This window comes from Mobula hypostoma, chromosome 8, assembly GCF_963921235.1.
Source record: "Mobula hypostoma chromosome 8, sMobHyp1.1, whole genome shotgun sequence".
NCBI classification, from domain to species: Eukaryota; Metazoa; Chordata; class Chondrichthyes; order Myliobatiformes; family Myliobatidae; genus Mobula; species Mobula hypostoma.
The window spans coordinates 57,367,224-57,386,259 of record NC_086104.1 but is presented as its reverse complement, the minus strand read 5'-3'; the positions used below and the strand labels follow the sequence as shown (position 1 = coordinate 57,386,259).

The following is a 19,036-nucleotide window of genomic DNA, read 5'->3' as shown; positions in this document are numbered from 1 at the left end:
CACTTTACTGCACTATATTCCAACTACCGCTTCTTTGCCCATTCTCCTATTCTGTCTAAATCCTTCTGCAACCTCCCTGCTTCCTCAACACTATTTGCCCCTCCTCCTATCTTTGTATCGTCTACAAACTTGGCACAAAGCCATCAATTCTGTAGTCCAAATCATTCACATATAACTCCGACCCCTGCGGAACACCTCTAGTCACCGGTAGCCAAGCAAAAAGCACCCCCTTTATTTACACTCTTTGCCTCCCACCAATCAGCCAATCTTCTATTCATGCTAGTATCTTTCCTGTAATACCATGGGCTCTTACCTTGTTAAGCAGCTTCACCTTGTCAAGGGCCTTCCGAAAATCCAAGTAAACAATATCCACTGACTCTTCTTTGTCTTTCTTTCTTGTTACCTGCTCAAAGAATTCCAACAGATTTGTCAAGCAAGATTTCCCCGTAAGGAAACTATGTTGACTTTGGTCTATCTTATCATGAGCATCCTAGTACCCCGAAACCTCATCCTTAATAATGGACTCCAGTGGCTTTCCAACCACTGAAGTTAGGCTAACTGACCTATAATTTCCCTTTTTTCTATCTCCTTCCCTCCCTTCTTAAAGTGGAGTGATGTTTGTAATTTTGCAGTCCTCTGTAACCATGCCAGTATCGAGTGATTTTTAAAAGACCATTATTAGTGCCTCCGCAATCTCTTCAGCTACCTCTTCCAGAACCTGGTCCAGGTGACTCATCTGTCTTCAGACTTTTCAGCTTCCCAGGCGCCTTCTCCTTAGTAATAGCAACTATACTCACTTCTGCCTCCTGATACTGGCATACTGCTACAGTCTTCCACAGTGAAGACCGACACAAACTGCTTATTACGTTCATCTGCTGTTTCTTTGTTCCCCCATTACTACCTCTCCAGTGTTGTTTACCAGCAGTCTGAAGTGCACTGTTGCCTCTCTTTTACACTTCATATACCTGAAGAAAACTTTTTGCATCCTCTTTTATATTATTGGCTAGCTTACCTTCATATTTCATCTCTTCTCTCCTTACAGCTTTTTTGGTTGCCTTTTTTTTTAAAAGCTTCCCAATCCTCTAACTTCTCACTAACTTTTGCTATATTTTATGGCCTCCTTTTCTTTTTTGCTGTCTTTGACTTCCCGCGTCAGCAACAGTTGCGTCATCCTCCCTTTAGGATACTCATTCTTTGGAATGTATCTATCCTGTGCTTTCCAAATTGCTCCCAGAAACTCTAGCAATTGCTGTTCTGCCGTCATCCCTGCTAGTGTCCTCTTCCATTCAATGTTCTCCAGGCTCCTCTCTTATGCCTTTCTAATTCCCTTTACTCCACTGTAATACCGATACATCTAATTTTAGCTTCTCCTTCGAAAAATGCAGGGTGAATATTATGATTGCTGCTTCCTAAGGTTTCCTTTACCTTAAGATCCCCAGTCAAATCTGGTTCATTACACAACACCCAATCCAGAATTGCCTTTTCCCTGGTGGGCTTAACCATAAGCTGCTCTAGAAAGCCATCTTGTAGGCATTCTACAAATTCCCTCTCTTGGGATTCAGCACCAACCTGATTTTCCCAATCTACCTGCATATTGAAATTCCCCCTATGACTATAGTAACATTGCCCTTTTTACAAGCCCTTTCGCTCTCTTTTGTAATTTGTACCCTCCATCCTGGCTACTGTTTGTACCCTGCATATAACTTTCATCAGGGTCTTTATACCCTTGCAGTTTCTTAACTCTATTAGCAAGGATTCTATGTCTTCTAACCCCATGTTACCTCCTTCTAAGGATTCGATTTTATTTTTACCACCAGAACTACCCCATCCCCTCTGCCTCCTGTCTGTCCTTTCGATGCAATGTGTATCATAGTTCCGTGTACTGATTCATGGTTTCAGTTCTATCTGATCGTGCCTATTGCCTTGCTCCTGCCTGATCTTATTGGTTATGATATCTACCCTTCTCTCAGTCTCTCCACTTTCTGATCTGATGCTCTGGTTCCCATCCCCCTGCCAAGCTAGTTTAAATCCTCTCAAGTAACATTAGTGAACCTTCACAGTTTTTCTAATGGATGTTGGATTTCCTTTACCCTGAGTATTATCTTTCACTGCTTCTTCCAAGTGTTATTTGACATGGAGTAAAACTGATTCATAATGAGGGAGGACTAGATTATAATTAGGGGGAGGTTTTCTTGTCCATATTTGACCCTCTGGCAACATGGAGTCAGAGTTGAGGGCTCCAGGGGGTATACCGTCTTGTCTGTATAGCACTCTGCTACCTCCTTGATGAGTTTACCCTATTAAGACGTAGTCCTCTACTAATAGTGAGAAAGAGTTTCTAATATCAACTGGGTTGCTGTGTTTGAATTCCATTATAATTCCAGTATAATGCTACTCGATCCATTTCTTCTCTGTTTGATCAAAACAGCAAATGTACAACTGAGAGCCTGGTTAGACGACTTCAGAGGACATTTGAGAGCCAACCACAATAATGCAAGTATATAAGTTTCCTTCCCTGAAGGACATTAGTGAATCTGATTATTTTTACACTGTTGTGTGTAAGGAGTTTGTACTTTCTCCCATTCACCACATGGGCTTCCTATGGTTGCTCTGGTTTCCTACCAATTCCGAAGACATTTGGGTTAGTAGTGAATTGGTTCCATAGGTGTAATTGGTGTGGCACAGGCTTATTGGGCCAGAAGCACCTGTTACTTTGCTGTATCTCTTAATAAAAATTTAACATTTATTTAAAATTTCTTGATTACTGGTCTGGTAATTTAACCATTGCACTACTACCGTATTTTATTAATTCCGCATACCTCTGCCACTCTGTCTTGATCAATTACAACTTAGCCCATTAAATCCTTTAAGACATGACAGTAAATTCAACAGTTTCAGATAAGTTGTAAATCTAGACAACGCATCATATATCATGCATTTATATGTTTTTTCACTCTTTGGGTAATACATCTCTTCTGATTAAGACGCTCCCAACTCAGCAACACATCTTTATTAACACCAGCTTCTTTTTGATCCTCTTAAAGCTAGTAACCGTTATTTGTATTATTCATTTTGTCCTGGTTTCCACCTTAGCACAGGATGACCTTCACCTTTTTTTGTACAGAGCCTTCTGTTCTCTGCAACTGAGAACCTTCCCCCCCACCAGCTTTTCCAACTTCCAATGAAAGTTTATCAGTATGAACCATTAACCAAGTTTTTGTCTTCAGATACTGCTTCATCTGCTGAATGTTTTCAGCATTTTCTGTTTTTATTTCAGATTTTCAGCATTGGTGTTATTTTGCTTTTGGATGGATCTGGTCCTAATTTTATTCCCTTTTCTTTCAATAACCCTTTCTTAACTGAGCTCTGCTAATACAGTCCAGATTAGCAATCAAGTTGTTGGATCTTCTTAAACAAAAGCAGAAAATGTTGGAAAGACTTAGTAAATCAGGCAGCAACCTACAATCCTTTGGCCTTGGTCTTTATGCTACAAAAGTCATTAGCTTAGTTCTTAATCCATAATTACATTTGATTGTTTAGATTTTCCTACAATGACAATACTGTGATGTTACTGTGATTTTCCTACAATGACAATACTGTAATGTTTTTCACAAAGGTATATAGTTATTAATGTTACAGCATTTTAACATCCTCAGTAAATCCTGAAGTACTTTCTTCTCCAGTGCTATCCATCTGAAATATTTTATTAATGTTGAGTCTTAAAGATTATTCATAAATTATTTTGCTCCGCAGTTGGTGATGATGATGAGAAGATTATTGATTAGACTGGATCCTACGACGTGGAAGTCATGCAGCCATGGAATCCCGATATTGAAATGGAAGGATGCTTGTGACTTGAGGCCAAATCCATGTTTGCTGCAGCAAAGGTGTTTACCCAGGGATATTAACAAATTCAGCCCATTGTGCATCAGGCATTTTAGCACTAAGAGGGTATGATGATCTATTTTAGTTTTTGATCTTAGACTGTCTTTTACTTTGCCTTATCAATATGCTTAAAAAATTGTTGGTTAATCATTAAAGGATATTTATGGACATCTCTGCTAACTTGCATTTTCTGAAATGAGTTATTGAAATAATTTAGGAAACTGTATTTGCACTGGTTTCTTGATTTTGGAGGTGAGATCGTTTATTTCACTTGAATGCTGTTGCATTTTCCTGCAGTTGGGATAGAATTAGTAACTCAAAATTGTACTTCTATAAAAACTGCATTTTCTATTGCTTTTCTTTGAAATGGTTTTGAAAATCACTTTCACTCCATCTACTGATTTGATGTCTGCTTACTCATGGGGTTGACCCTAAATCCCATCTCAAATACTTCTAACAATACATATGTATACATGTTGAGGAAACAGTCTGTCTGCATAAATGCAGTGAACAGTTTCCAGATGACTTTTGTTCTATACTTTGGAATAGAAAGCAGCTTTTGTTCACACAATTGCATGTTTAGATTTTTAAATCAATCACTGTTAGTGATTGAATTGAAGTAGTTTATTAGCTAATATCCTTTTCTTTTAAATTCATTACACATTTAAATATGCACTAAGAATATTATAGAGAATATTAATTTTTTTTATTTGTGTGGTATATAGGTACAAAGGAAAGAGTTATCTGCTTTTTCTTTGTAAGTCCATGCATCTATTCATCACAGATATAAGAATGCCTCTGTATTGATGCAGGTAATAGGTCATTCTTAAACATTTTATAAATTACCATGAGAAAATAGTGCACAAATTGTGCAAAACAATCCTAGTTACATCACTAAGCTGGGTAACTAGCATGCTGAAAGATTTAGTTATACATTTGGACATGACCACCAGCCACAGCCCCCCCCCCCCATCCCACACCTGCTCATTTAAGTAGTGATCAAAAAGAAAAGTAGTTTGATCAGATTGTTTTTTAAGAATTTTACCAGTAATCACAGAGACAGAAAAAAAAAGTAATTATGGGTGATCAGGAGAGTCCAATAGCCATTGACTTGTATATTGAGGTTGAGAATAAGGAAGCCTTTTTGGAATTTTAAAAAAAAATCACACTTTTCAAAGTACATTTAATATCAGGGTATGTATCCAGTACATAACCTGAAATTCATCCTCTTCACAGACATTCATGAAAAAAAGAAACCCCATAGAGTGATAGAAACATTGAAGCCCTGAAGCCCCAGCCCTTCCTCCTCCCTTCGCACAAGCAGCAGGGTAGCATGATGCTATTTCCCTTGGCTGGAGACTTTCCCCTAAACACTAGTTATATTTTTAGCGATTGTGATGAGGCCAAACTGGAATGACAAATACAAGTAAAGATTTATGGACAGAGAATCAATACTCCTGCATGATGCCTGGGATAACTGGTTTATGGGATTTGTAAGAGTAAGGATTTGGATCATGAACTACTGTCTCTGAAGCTGTGAGGAACAAGGAAAGAGCTGTATTGTAGAGAGAAAAGGAAAAAAGCTTCAAAGATCTGGTTATTGAGGACTGAATGCAGAATTTCTTCATTTGTGGTATGAATCTTTGCAATTCACCACCATGACACTCAGTGAATATACTTAAGGCAGAATAGTGTCCTTGGCAGTGTGTGTATCCAGGTCAGTGCTGGGCCTGCGACTCTTCATGATACTGTATGCATTAACAATCTGGAAGAGGGGACCGAGTGTAGTGTATCGGAGTTTACTGATGATACTAGATTGAGTGAAAAAGCAAACTGCAGAAGTTACGGAGAGTTTACAGAGAAATATAGATGGGTTAAGTGAGTGGGCAAGGGTCTGGCAGATGGAATACAATGTTGGTAAATGCAAGGTCATCCACTTTGGAAGGAAAAATGAAAGATTATTATTTAAATGGTAAAAATTTGCAGCATGCTGCTGTGCAGAGGGACTTGGGAGTGCTTGGGCATGAATCACAAAAGGTTGGTTTGCAGGTGCAGCAGGCTATCAAGAAGGCAAATGGAATGTTGGCCTTCATTGCTAGAGGGATTGAATTTAAGAGCAGGGAGGTATGTGCAGGGTACTGGTGAGGCCACACCTGGAGTACTGCGTGCAGTTCTGGTCTCCTTACTTGAAGGATATACTGGCTTTGGAGGCAGTACAGAGGAGGTACACCAGGTTGATTCCAGAGATGAGAGATTTAGACTATGAGGATCCTAATGCCTGGGACTGTACTCACTGGAATTCAGAAGAATGAGAGGAGATCTTATAGAAACATATAAAATTATGAAAGGGATAAATAAGATAGAGGCAGAAAAGTTGTTTCCACTGGTAGGTGAGACTAGTACTAGGAGACATAGCCTCAAGATTTGGAGGAGTACATTTAGGACAGAGATGAGGAGGAACTGCTTTTCCCAGAGAGTGGTAAATCTGTGGAATTCTCTGCCCAACGAAGCAGTGGAGGCTACCTCAGTAAATATAAACAGACACGGTTGGATATATTTTTGCATAGTAGTGGAATTAAGGGTTATGGGGAAAAGCCAGGCAGGTGGAGATGAGTCCATGGCCAGATCAGCCATGATCTTATTGAATGGCGGAGCAGGCTCAATGGGCCAGATGACCTACTCCTGCTCCTATTTCTTATGTCCTTATGTTTATCAATAATAGTAATAGACAAGCTTCAGGAGACAAATAACCTATTCCTGCCTCTGTTTCTTTTGTTTATTTAATCTTAACATGGCACTCACTAATTTGCTGGTGGCTCTTCACCAATGATTTTGGAACTACTTTCCTATAGTGGCAGGAAATAAATTTGGGAAATCCACCCTAAACAAACCCACATTATGTCAGACCTATTAAAGGAAGAGCATTGCAATTCATTTGAGTGGAAATCAATAGCTTTGGTGAGGCAAATATAATGTAAATTATATTCCTTTTATTAATTGAATTAAATGGCTTTTGCATTAAGTGAATTAGATGAATAATTAATAGCACTGAATCTCCTCAGTAACATTTACAAGATAGTATTATTCCACAACATAATTTAGCTTCATTTACACAACAAAGCTGAACTTTGTCTGTGTAAGGCAGTGATCACTATGGTACATGACTCCACCATCAGATTTCTGAATGGACAACAAACCCATGTACACTACCTCAAATTTGCTTGCTCACTTTTTGAATTACTTATCTTTTAAAATGTATTTCTTACTGTAATTTATAGTTTTGTAAAAAAAAATGCCGCAAAACACTGAATTTCATGACGTATGCCAGTGATGTTATATCTGATCCTGAGATGGGTAGAGAGCTAAAGATGAGATCAAATAGGTTTTCCTCCTGATCTGCTCCTAGGCCTTATGGTCTTATGTTGTTTTTCCCCCACTATGTTCCTTGCCCAATTGGGCAGATAAGACCTCTAGCCAACTGAGTAGTGATGGGCATTGAGGTCATTTAACAACAGGATACAGTGCCCTTTCTTTCATTTTCTCTTCCTCCTGATGCTGAATATGATTTTCATTTGTAGGAAAGCTACGGCTGGTTCTTGGTCTATATTTGAACCAAAGGATTTCACAAAGGTGTTAGTGTTCTTTTTAAGATCTTGTTGGGAAAGGCATGCAACTGAACATCACTATCTCTGACAATACATCATTATCATTGCTATTAACTGATTAATATTTACAATTCCTAGGTTGGCTGTTGAACGTAAACATTTTAAGATATAAGTGTTTCTCATATTTAGAGTAACCCATGAAGCCAGTAACTGAGTAAATCGAATAAATCAAATTCCATTTTTCTGCCCTCATTTGAAGTCATTCCATTGTATGAATGTACAATTCTGCAGTACTTACCAGAGATTTGAGAACTATGCTGACATTTCAATGTCTTACTGAAATCTTTTCATGTGCTTTGTCAACTAGTGTTCTTTTAATAAGTTCGATGTTTTATGATCCCTGTTTCTCATTCCAGAAGGGGATATTTAAAAGCACTGCAGTGAAACAAAATCAGGTAAAGAAAGAAGTGGAAATAAAGCAAAAGATGACCATCTCTGAACTTGCAGAAGCAATGGATAAAGATACAGGTAAGCCTCTTCCATTCTCTCAACAAATGCGAATGAATGGTAACATGATTAGCAAATGTATTAAAGCTACAACTTTAACAGTGGTGCTATTTTAATTTTATTATTTGTTCATGGGTTATGGGTGCCACTGGGATGTCTGACATTTATTGCTCATCACTACTGGCAATGAGAAGCAAGCAATGGTCTATGGTAGTCCTTTCAATGTGTATACTCTCTCGGTGCTGTAGGTAGGGAATTCCAGGATTTTTTTTACCAAGTGATAATGAAGGAATGGCAATATATTTCCAAGTCAGGAAGGTATGTAACTAACTTGAAAGTAAAGTTCCAGGATAAGATGTTTAAATATATCTGTTTTCCTTGATCTCAGGAAAAGAGCGTGTGGGTTTGGGAAATACTATTGAAAAAATTTGCTGTAGTGCACTGTGTCAGCAGTGCCCATTGCACAATGAGGGAAGGACAGGGAAAATGAATGTTTAAATTGGTAGTATATAGGATGCTGATCAATTGGTATCTTGAACGACTTCAAACTTCTTGAGTTGTGTGGGACCTAGGATCATTGTACCTGATTGTTGAAGATCGTGGAAAGCTCTTGGGAACTAGAAGGTGGGATGTTTGCTGCAAAATATTCCATTTTGGCCTGCTCTGGAAGTCACAATATATATTATCCTAGTTTCTATTATGTTTCTAATTAGTGGTGACCATACAGCATTTCAGTGGTGGTCATTCAACATGATTTAATTAGTCATTAACATTTTTATTGTGGGACAAAGCCATTATCCAGCACTTGTAGTACAAATATTGCAAGCTACTTATTAGTTCAGTCCTCAGTTTTGTTCAGGCTTTGCAATATTTAGGCTTCATTGTCTGTGGAATTTCAAATAGTCATTTTGTAAGTGAATGTCCTCTTTTCTGAATTGATAATACCAGGAAAGTCTTTGATGAAGGACTTGAAAATGTCTGGATGTAGAACAAGGGTGGTGAACCTTTTTGAGAGTAGGTTCCCAAATTGGCAATAATCTTCAAAAAATATTCTCTCGTATACCATCGTAATTCTGAGGAGAAATTATCATGGTAATTTCTATATCATTATATCCATAGGACTCATCTCATGTTCTCAATATTTATTGCTTATTTATTATTATTATTTCTTTCTTTTTTTATTTGCACAGTTTTTTGTCTTTTGCACATGGTTGAATTTAACGGCTGCCCCAATTAGCTGAAGTTTCATGAAAATAGTTAAAAAGATAAACTATATAACAAATTATGTATTTAAATGAAATACAGAACAAGTTAAAACACTACCAATATTTACTACAGTACTATAAAACTATGTATTAGTTCGTAGTAGTTATTGATGGAGGAATTCATCCAGTGCATGCAATGAACAAAATCAGCGCAGACACCTAAAGCAGATGAATTGTCTTCATACAAAACTTTCGATGATTGAATACTCCGTATCTTTATTTTTATAGTAACAGTCAAGATTATTTTCGATACCGTCAAATTCTTCGTAGTTCCTAACTTATCAAAGTAGTAAAATCATTTCATTTTCGCTCTTGGCCGTTTCTGACATCCCCAAGCCTAAATGTTTGAACCTGCAATGAGCAAAACAGTTCTGAATTGTCTTACTGTTTATGCCTCACCAGCTATCAGTGACAAAAATCACTACCGTAGAGTGAACAGTTTCTAAATAGTGTCAGTTGCATGTGTTTGTTGTTTGTGTTCAAAATTCAGAGATTTTTGTCACTGATAATTGGCGAGAATTTTTGCTCAGAAGTTTATATGTTTCATCACCAATCTCTCAAAGTTCAAAGTCAATTTATTATCAAAGTACTGACAGTATTAGGCACACATATATATAGCCAGGGTGCTGAAGACCCATAGCACATTTAGTGTTGTTCAGTTTGAAGAAATAGCATTTTTAGCAATTAGTTGTAGAAGGTTATCCTGCCATGATACTTTTCTATGATGTTTTTTATCTGAAAATGTACTGTATTAAAATTTACAACTATATAATACATTCATGCATCATCATTCACAGTGCAAGATGGTTCATTCCATTTACGACATTCATTTTGTATCACTGTGACATCGCTCCCCTTTTTCATACATTCTATAACCAAACAGTTCAAAGCATCAAGAAAGTACCTAGTAGTTCTCCATAGGTATAATAGGAATGCTGTGGATCTGTTAGTATAGTTCATTGATTTCACTGAGATTGCAAACAAAAAAAGGTATCTTGCTTATTCAAGTACTTTCTCCCTCTATCCAGATCATGTCTTTGAAGCTCTGTTGCACACAAATATTGATATGGACTCCTTAGATGATGATTCTGTCTTGGATGAAAAATGGATAAAAGAGATCATAAAAATATCTGGAATGAAGTTTAGATGGGCAAAACTTTCAGAAGAAAAAGTGAAAGAATGTAAAGATGCTGTGAAGAGGTAGGCTTGCTCTTTATTTCACATGTAATCAGGTTGAGGTGGTTATGTTTTGAAAAAGTTAGCTTGGGAAAAAAAAATCTTTTTTTTTCTGTATTTCACTCTATAAGGAATAAAGATGCCAGTTCACTCTGTGTGCAAATAAATGCAGCTTACTTGGATGAGTGCAGTTCCAGTAGCACCCATGAAGCTCTTCATCTTCAGAAGAAGCATACTGCTTCATTGGCAGGCCATCAATCATCTGACACCATGATCATAGTGTGCTGTATTTGCCTACATTCTGATGTCAAAGTTGAGTGTAGTGTCATTTACACGAGTAGGTGCAATGAAAAGCTTGCTTGCAGCATCACAGTCACATAGCATCACATTCAGCATGTTACCATCAAGAGGGTCAAAAGCAGCAGAGGATGTCTGCACTTGTTCTCGTCATATTTCATCTTGGATAGATATCCGAACTGGAATAGTTTGGTTTAGAGGCCTGCTTAGTTCTGAAACACAATTCTTCAGCACATACTGGAATTTTGATGCAGTTCATCGTTTTTGATGAATCCCTTCTTAACCATCACAAAGAGTGAACGCAGGCTTTGGTAGCAGTGGGATCTTAAGAAGAGACGAGACAGGTTGTTGTGTGGGACTCCCACATTCTTGCTACTTTTAATTCCTAAAACTCCGATCCAAAAGCTATATAAGAACACATTCAGGACTTCAATATGTTATGAAAGTGATCTGTCACCACCGAAAGGGAAATTAATGATGGCTGATAAGTACTGATTTTCCCAGCAACATACCACTAATAATTTTTTTAAAAAATACACTTACCAGCAATCTATGATTTAGAATCTACTTTGCTCATCATTTATTTCCAAATTTTGTTCACAATTTTACTACTTTATGTTTTGTATAGTTGTTGTTAGATTTGTAGTTGCTGTGAATTGGTTTAAACATAATCCATAAGTTAACTGCTATCGCATTTGCTATGTTCTTTGTTTTAGGCCACCTGCAGATCCAGCAGTATTAGTTTCTAGGTCACCTGTAGTCACTGTCATGGGTCATGTAGACCATGGAAAGACAACGTTACTTGACAGCCTTAGAAAAACCCAAGTGGCAGCAACAGAGGAAGGAGGAATCACTCAGCATATTGGAGCATTCCTTGGTATATCTTCCATTGTTCCATGTTACTGTTAACCTCAAATATAAGCAGCATGTGGTGATAAATCAACTTTATTTAATTGTTGACTCAAAAAGTATTGTCCCCAGATTTTTAATTCTTTTTCTTTGGTGAAGCTCTAATCTTATCTTTAGAGTTGTTTACTTTGCAGTTGTAAGACTGTGCAAATTTAAGATTGTCCCCACCCTCCCCTTGAGTCTACAGTATTTTGTTAGAAAATTACTTGAAAAACTTAATCCTTTAACATTCCCTAGATGAGAGGTAATGTTGCAGCTATACAGGACCCTGGTCAGACCCCACTTGGAGTACTGTGCTCAGTTGTGGTCGTCTCACTACAGGAAGGATGTGGAAACCACAGAAAGGGTGCAGAGGAGATTTACAAGGATGTTTCCTGGATTAGGGAGCATGCCTTATGTGAATCGGTTGAGTGAACTTAGCCTTTTCTCCTTGGAGCGACGGAGGATGAGAGGTGACCTGATAGAGGTGTATAAGATGATGGGAGGCATTGATCATGTGGATAGTCAGGGGCTTTTTCCCAGGGCTGAAATGGCTGCCACAAGAGGGCACAGGTTTAAGATGCTTGGGAGTAAGTACAGAGGAGATGTCAGGGGTAGGTTTTTTACGCAGAGAGTGGTGAGTGCGTGGAATGGGCTGCTGGTAACGGTGCTGGAGGCGGATACGATAGGGTCTTTTAAGAGACTTTTGGATAGGTACATAGAGCTTAGAAAAATAGAGGGCTATGGGTAACCCTTGTAACTTCTAAGGTAGGGACATGTTCGGCACAACTTTGTGGGCCGAAGGGCTGGTATTGTGCTGTAGGTTTTCTATGTTTCTATGTGTATCAGTTTTGTCAATTAAACCAGTTCAACAATTGTGGAGAAGAGTTGGGGATCAGCCAAAAAACCTTGCATGTGAATAATAGCTTATACTTTCTCTCAAATGCCTCAAAGAACGTAACATTAGTTACTTCGAAGATGTGATAATTTGTAAAGAGCTCTATGCTTCTTAGTTCCACAATTATTCACGTAAATCCAATTAATTGAATACTTACTATGAACTAGAAGAACATTAATGTAAAACAGTTGATCTTACAGTTTCCATTAGGACAATTACATTTTGCATTAAAGTAGTTTTGACTAATTTACCTCAAATTCAAACCGAGGAACCATGTATAAAATATACAGAAAAATCAACTTTGTATATTGTAACAGTATCCATAATGATATAAAAAATGGGATTTTAATCTAACATCAGGTGTGATGGATTGCCTTTGTAAACTTTTGACTTTCTCTGATCCATTAATGTCCAACTTTGGCACACATTGACTTCAGCTTGAAATTAAAGCCCATTACTTACCTTCCACTTTCATCTCTCACTTTGTTCTTCTCTTCACACCTATTGGACCACTTTACATTTCTTCCCTCTCAAATACTCTGCACTTCCAAATCCACACCCCATGCTTTCATTCTTCCTTACTCTTTCTAATTACCTGCCAACGTACCATATTTGGCCATTTCTTAAGTAAGCCTCTCCAAATAGCCCATCAAGATCCTTCTCATTTTTTCCCTGAAGGCCAGTGTTCCCATGCTCTTTCTGATATTTCTACTCAGGCAGCCTAGAGGGTGGTGATCTTTCCTAATCCATTCTCTCCTATTCCCATTTTACTTGCATCCTTAGTTTGAAATCACTCTGTAGCCTCATTTCTCCTTTACTCATCTAGCCCTACTAACAGGCAAGAATGTGCCCCCTGATTTCTGTCATCTCACTGTCTCTGGCCATACAAAGGTTTTACTCCCTGTTAATACCTTCCCTATCTCACATCTTTTAAATATGCTCTTTAAATGCCACATCATTTGCTTTAATATCATAATATTTGATTTGACTTCCATCTCACAATGTTTCTGTGGATATAAATGCACGGTGCTGTTATTACATTCCTTAGTTAGACTGAATCATGAAGGGTGAAATTCCTTTGACCACAAAATGCTGATGAGTTAGATTTTATTTTCAGTAATTTGAGCTAAAGTCAGTTTTCAAAACCATGATTAATAAATCTTTGAGCATGGAAAAGTTAGCTTTAACCCTTAAAAATAAATAAAAGTGTAAGTTTCCCTTGTAATTGTTCTGTAGAATTAAGATTTTAATCAGAATTTCTCAGTGAATAATATTTCTGGAAGGAGTCAAGATGAATAATAGAGCATACAGAATATTTAATTACTTAGCAGAAGAAACTGCTGAGAATGCACATCCCTCAAAGCCTCAAAGAACACACCCTACTCAATCGAGAAAGCTCAGCAACGCCTTTATTTTCTGAGAAGGCTGAAGAGAACTGGACTATGCACATCGATATTCATGACCTTCGAGAGATGAGTAGAGTAGAAAGCATCGTAACGTACTGCACTTCTGCATGGTACAGAAACTGCACTGGGGCGGCACCATCAAGGACATGTATGCAGAAAGTTACCGGGAAAAGACTAGCAGTGTCATGAAGGATACCACCCACTTGATCATAGACTGTTTTGTCCACTTCCATCATAGAGTGGAGGCTATGTAGCAACCACACCAGTACCACCAGACTCAGAACCAGTTACTTTCCCCAAACAGTGAGGCTTCATCCACTAACCCGTCCCACCACCAATACTTTATTATTTCTGGTCAAAAGACACCTTATGCACAGTCACTTCTGTACCTCTCATCACTTTATGTACATATAATCAATCTATGTTTATAAGCTGTCATATAGTTACAGTATATTTATTGTGTTTTTTTAATTACTGTGTTCTTTATGTTACTGTGTTTTTTATATCCTGCATCAGATCTGGAGTAACACTTGGAAATGACATTAAACAATCTTGAATCTTGAATCTTGAAGTTACGAGGTTTATTTTGCTCATTGTAATGACCTTTGTATAACAACAATTTATAAGGAATTTTCAACTATTGCAGTTCTCTGCTTTCACTGAATTGATGAAATGTGTGCTTTTCCTTCTGTGGTCACTAAAAGGTTTTGCTTGTTTACACAGTTCATTTACCTTCTGGTGAAAAGATAACCTTCTTGGATACCCCTGGCCATGCAGCCTTTTCAGCAATGAGAGCCCGAGGCGCTAATGTGACAGACATTGTGATATTGGTTGTTGCTGCAGATGATGGAGTAATGAAGCAAACAATAGAATCAATTCAACATGCTAAAAAATCTAATGGTACATGTAAAAATGTAGAGTTGAAATTATTTTTATAAAATTGGTATGTTTTTAGTGAATCCTTGGCTACAGAACATAGGACATAGAACAGTACAGCACAGTAGGGCTCTTTGGCCCACAATGTCGTGCCAGCCTTTTAACCTACTCTCACGTTATTCTAACCCTTCCCTCCCACATAGCCCTCCATTTTGATTCATCCATGTAAGCATCTCTTAAATAAGATCAGAACTGGGCCATTTGGCCCATCAAGTCTGCTTTGCTATATGATCATGGGTCATCCATTCCCCTCTCAACCTCATTGTCCTGTCGTTATGCCCTGACTTATCAAGAATTTATCAACCTCCACTTTAAATACACCCAATTACCTAGCCTCCACCACTGCCTGTGACAACTAATTTTCCAGATTCACCACCCTCTGGCTAAAGAAGTTCCTCCTCATCTCTGTTCTAAATGGACATCCCTCTATTCTGAGGTTGTGCCCTCTGGTCCTAGACTCCCCCACTATAGGAAACTTCCCCACCACATCCACTCTGTTGGAGTATTTGGTCACGAACATCCAGGCAGTATCTGTTTCATCTACTACAACTCTTTGCCTTTTGTGGGCAAGTCAGTTCTGAATCCATACAGCCAAGTTTCCTGGATCCCATGCCTCCTTACTTTCTGAATGAGCTTACCATGGGGAACCTTGTCAAATGCCTTACTAAAATCTAAATACATCACATCCACTGCTCTGCCTTCTATTGTTCATTGTTCTGAGGAAGAAGCTGACATTAATGCCTACTTGAGTTGGTGTTCCTTTTAAAGTTGTATTTAGAAATAGGGTCAAAAGAATTGAGTAGTGATGGATTGTTGTACTGTTGAACATGGGTCAGATGAAACTATATATTTAAAAATCACAAGTAGATTTAAGATAAAGTTTCCTGGTACCATTTTTTGAAGAGGAAAGGGATTTATGTGGCCAATATTTATATCGCAATCAGCAAAGCAGATGTTCTAATCTTTGTCACATTATAATGCAGGAAATACAACATCCAACTTGTATACAACAATGTAACAATATTTTCTGAGTGGCTAGATACATCCTGATATGAATGTAAAGTGCCCAGGTTTTGGTCCTTTTTCTCCTATTACCTCTAGGTTCATCTCACTGCCACTATTCATGAACCCACCTGCTCCGAAACCAGTTCTGAAGGTCTTCCCTCTGCAGTCCCCAGTCCCATTGTTTCCCAAACCTGTAGAGCTGTGTTTTACCTCCTTCCCAAAATTAAATTTGATGGAATGGCCTGGAAATGGAGAAATTCTAACAGAGCCATTGTCACACAGAATATTAGATGATATGTAGGTGAATCTGACAATTGTAACATGAAGATTCTGCAGATTTTGCATCATTGGGGGGGGGGGGTGTCCTTGTCAGTAGGAAAAGACAGAGTGGTGCCCTAGAAATAAAATAGTGGGAACTCAATGACACAAAAATTCATGTCCCCTTTTCTATGTATGGAATGGAACATATCTGGAGACTAATACATCTGTTTACTTTTGTGTTAATATTAACTCCTCCTCCTACAATAATAAACCATTGATCCTTTCTCGAGCACAGTATACGCTCTGCTACACCTTCAGCTAAAGTTAAACCTGACATATGTATTAATTTGCTGTGAATGAAAAGGCTGTAACTTTTCAATCATTTTCCTGACTAAATCAGCCTTCTGCAGTTGATTAGCATTCTATAAAATGGTCAACTTGTTCAGTCAACTCACACAAGGAAAGACCATAGAAATTGGATCTAGACATGCCCAGGCATCATCCCTGAAGAAGATGGCAGAGTTTGTCATCAAAACATTGGTTGTAATCGATACCTGTATCTGGCTGGAAGCCTGAGAAGAGTTTTTTTGACCATAGAAATTGTTCAGCAATTGCTGTAATGAGAATATTTTGTCAGCAAGCTTTCAAGTAATTCTGAATATTTTACTGTCATGTAAATTATCTAATAATTTTAATTGTTTTTATTACAGTTCCAATAATACTGGCAATAAATAAATGTGACAAACCAGAGGCAGATCATGAAAGTGTAAAGAAGGAATTGTTAGCCTATGATGTAGTTTGTGAGGACTATGGTGGTGATGTTCAGTCGATAAATATATCTGCTCTTAAGGTAACGTTTTAATAGCATCTTTCAGCTTCTCTGGTTGAAATCCCCATTTGCTTAATAAATATCTTTCTGGCTCTTTTTGAAGCAAATGTTACTTCCATCTCATACTTATCTTCCTCATAATTAAATTAGGCCATAATTAGTGAAATATTCTAAAGTTATGGAACAAATAATATTTACTTGGTAGTTATTTAATTATTTGTTGTTATGTATGTACTGAAACAATCTTTTTCCATGGTCACAAGATTACATACTTTCGATTCTAGAAAACAAAGTTTACAAGTGTAAAACAAAAAAGTATGAGTGGCAGGAAAATGCACAGAGATTAAAATTTAAATGATCTTGGAATCATAAGTTCAACATGAACATTACATGCATCTGTGTGTTCTTTATGTGCATACTGATTATTGCAGTTGGGGAATGGCGGGGGTGGGTTTGGTCATTGTCATAAATGCTGCTTTCTGGCCCTCATGCTCACCTCTGATTGACTCCCTTTAAAAGGTAAAGTAGAAACATTTGGTTTTCTGGAATTCTCTATGGTTTGGAACTGTAATAAGGCAGATGTTTGTTAATGTTCTGAATTTTTTTAGGGAGATAATTTGATGGCTTTAGCTGAAGCTACTGTTGCTCTATCTGAAGTGCTAGAGTTGAAAGCAGATCGTACAGGACCTGTTGAGGGTATCATTATTGAATGTCAGAATGATAAAGGAAAAGGGTAAGTAAATTGTTACAACACACATAAAAGTTGCTGGTGAACGCAGCAGGCCAGGCAGCATCTCTAGTAAGAGGTGCAGTTGGCGTTTCAGGCCGAGACCCTTCGTCAGGACGTTTCAGTCCTGACGAAGGGTCTCGGCCTGAAACATCCACTGCACCTCTTCCTAGAGATGCTGCCTGGCCTGCTGCATTCACCAGCAACTTTTATGTGTGTTGCTTGAATTTCCAGCATCTGCAAAATTCCTGTTGTTTGCAAGTAAATTGTTACTATTACATTATTGAATTTCATATATGGAATGTATTTTCAAAGGAGATTCAGAACTTTCGATTAAATTCTAGTGTCTAAGTTCTAAATACATATGTTGTAATAAATTTTAGTACAGGAAAAATGGCCTTGTACATCACTGCTATCAATTCACAATTCATATTTAAATTATTTCCTGAAATACATTGTATATATCAAACAAACCAGTGCTTGTCTATTAATTTACTAAAGTCAACTAGTGATATTTAGGAAATGTATGTGAGTTAGTTTCCAAACAGATAGCTTGCCTATACTAAGGAGTACGTATTTTTAAGTTTCTTTGAAAGCAGAGTCAGGAGGCCAGGGATAGATTGCTATTTAATTCAAAGCTGGTTCTCTTAGCAAAGCTTAATGTGTTAATGTGCTTAATGTGCTTGTTAGGTATTGGAATATTTAAGCATCCACAAGGGACTTACCATAATAGTCAGGTTCTCGTCCATCAGTCATCCAGATCAGAAATAGGAATTAGTTACAGTACTTGTCGATCAGAAAATAGAAATTAGGACTGCTCAGATTGAATGGTTGCACTGGAAGGTATAAGTACGACTGCTTTAGGAGATCTTTTAGCAATGGTGTAAGTTAGAGCTAAATGGTGCATTTCATGAGTAAGAATGCTGGTTCTGTCCAAAATGTTGAAAAGTCACACTCACTTAATTGTTGTTGATTGGCATTGAGTTAGAGAATATAAAAAATAAATCAGCCCTCTTATTTTCATGGGGTAATTGATAAAGGTACATACAGAATTGAGGAGAAAAGAGTGGACAGCAGTTAATTCTTCCTCATGGTATAGAAACCTAATATTCATAGGCATAAGTTTAAGATAAAGGCAAATTGGAATCCGTAATGTACTGCTTGCATGGGTGTGGGCACAAGTACTCTCGCAACATTCAAGAAATATCTACATGAATACTTGAATTGTCAAGGTTTGGAAGACTATGATCAAATGTTGGTAAATGGGATTGTACCGTTTCTAAGCTGCTGACTCTATGACTCCAAATCCTCCATGAGAGAGGAGCAGAATTAGGCCATTTAGTCCATCAAG

At 37.7% G+C, this 19,036-nt stretch overlaps 1 protein-coding gene across 2 annotated transcripts in view; it reads left to right on the top strand.

Annotated features, from left to right (window-relative positions):
• mtif2 (mitochondrial translational initiation factor 2) overlaps window positions 1-19,036 on the top strand; it is a 29,903-nt gene that overhangs the window by 2,780 nt on the left and 8,087 nt on the right. The window contains exons 2-9 of one of the 2 annotated variants that reach the window (XM_063055056.1): window positions 2,429-2,493; window positions 3,754-3,951; window positions 7,907-8,018; window positions 10,291-10,462; window positions 11,452-11,612; window positions 14,651-14,827; window positions 16,840-16,979; window positions 17,567-17,691. In XM_063055056.1, the coding sequence (XP_062911126.1) occupies window positions 3,760-3,951; window positions 7,907-8,018; window positions 10,291-10,462; window positions 11,452-11,612; window positions 14,651-14,827; window positions 16,840-16,979; window positions 17,567-17,691 (1,079 nt within the window). In that variant the 5' untranslated portion in view covers window positions 2,429-2,493; window positions 3,754-3,759. The remainder of the gene's footprint in view (window positions 1-2,428; window positions 2,494-3,753; window positions 3,952-7,906; window positions 8,019-10,290; window positions 10,463-11,451; window positions 11,613-14,650; window positions 14,828-16,839; window positions 16,980-17,566; window positions 17,692-19,036) is intronic. The other variant, XM_063055057.1, reaches the window with a different exon arrangement.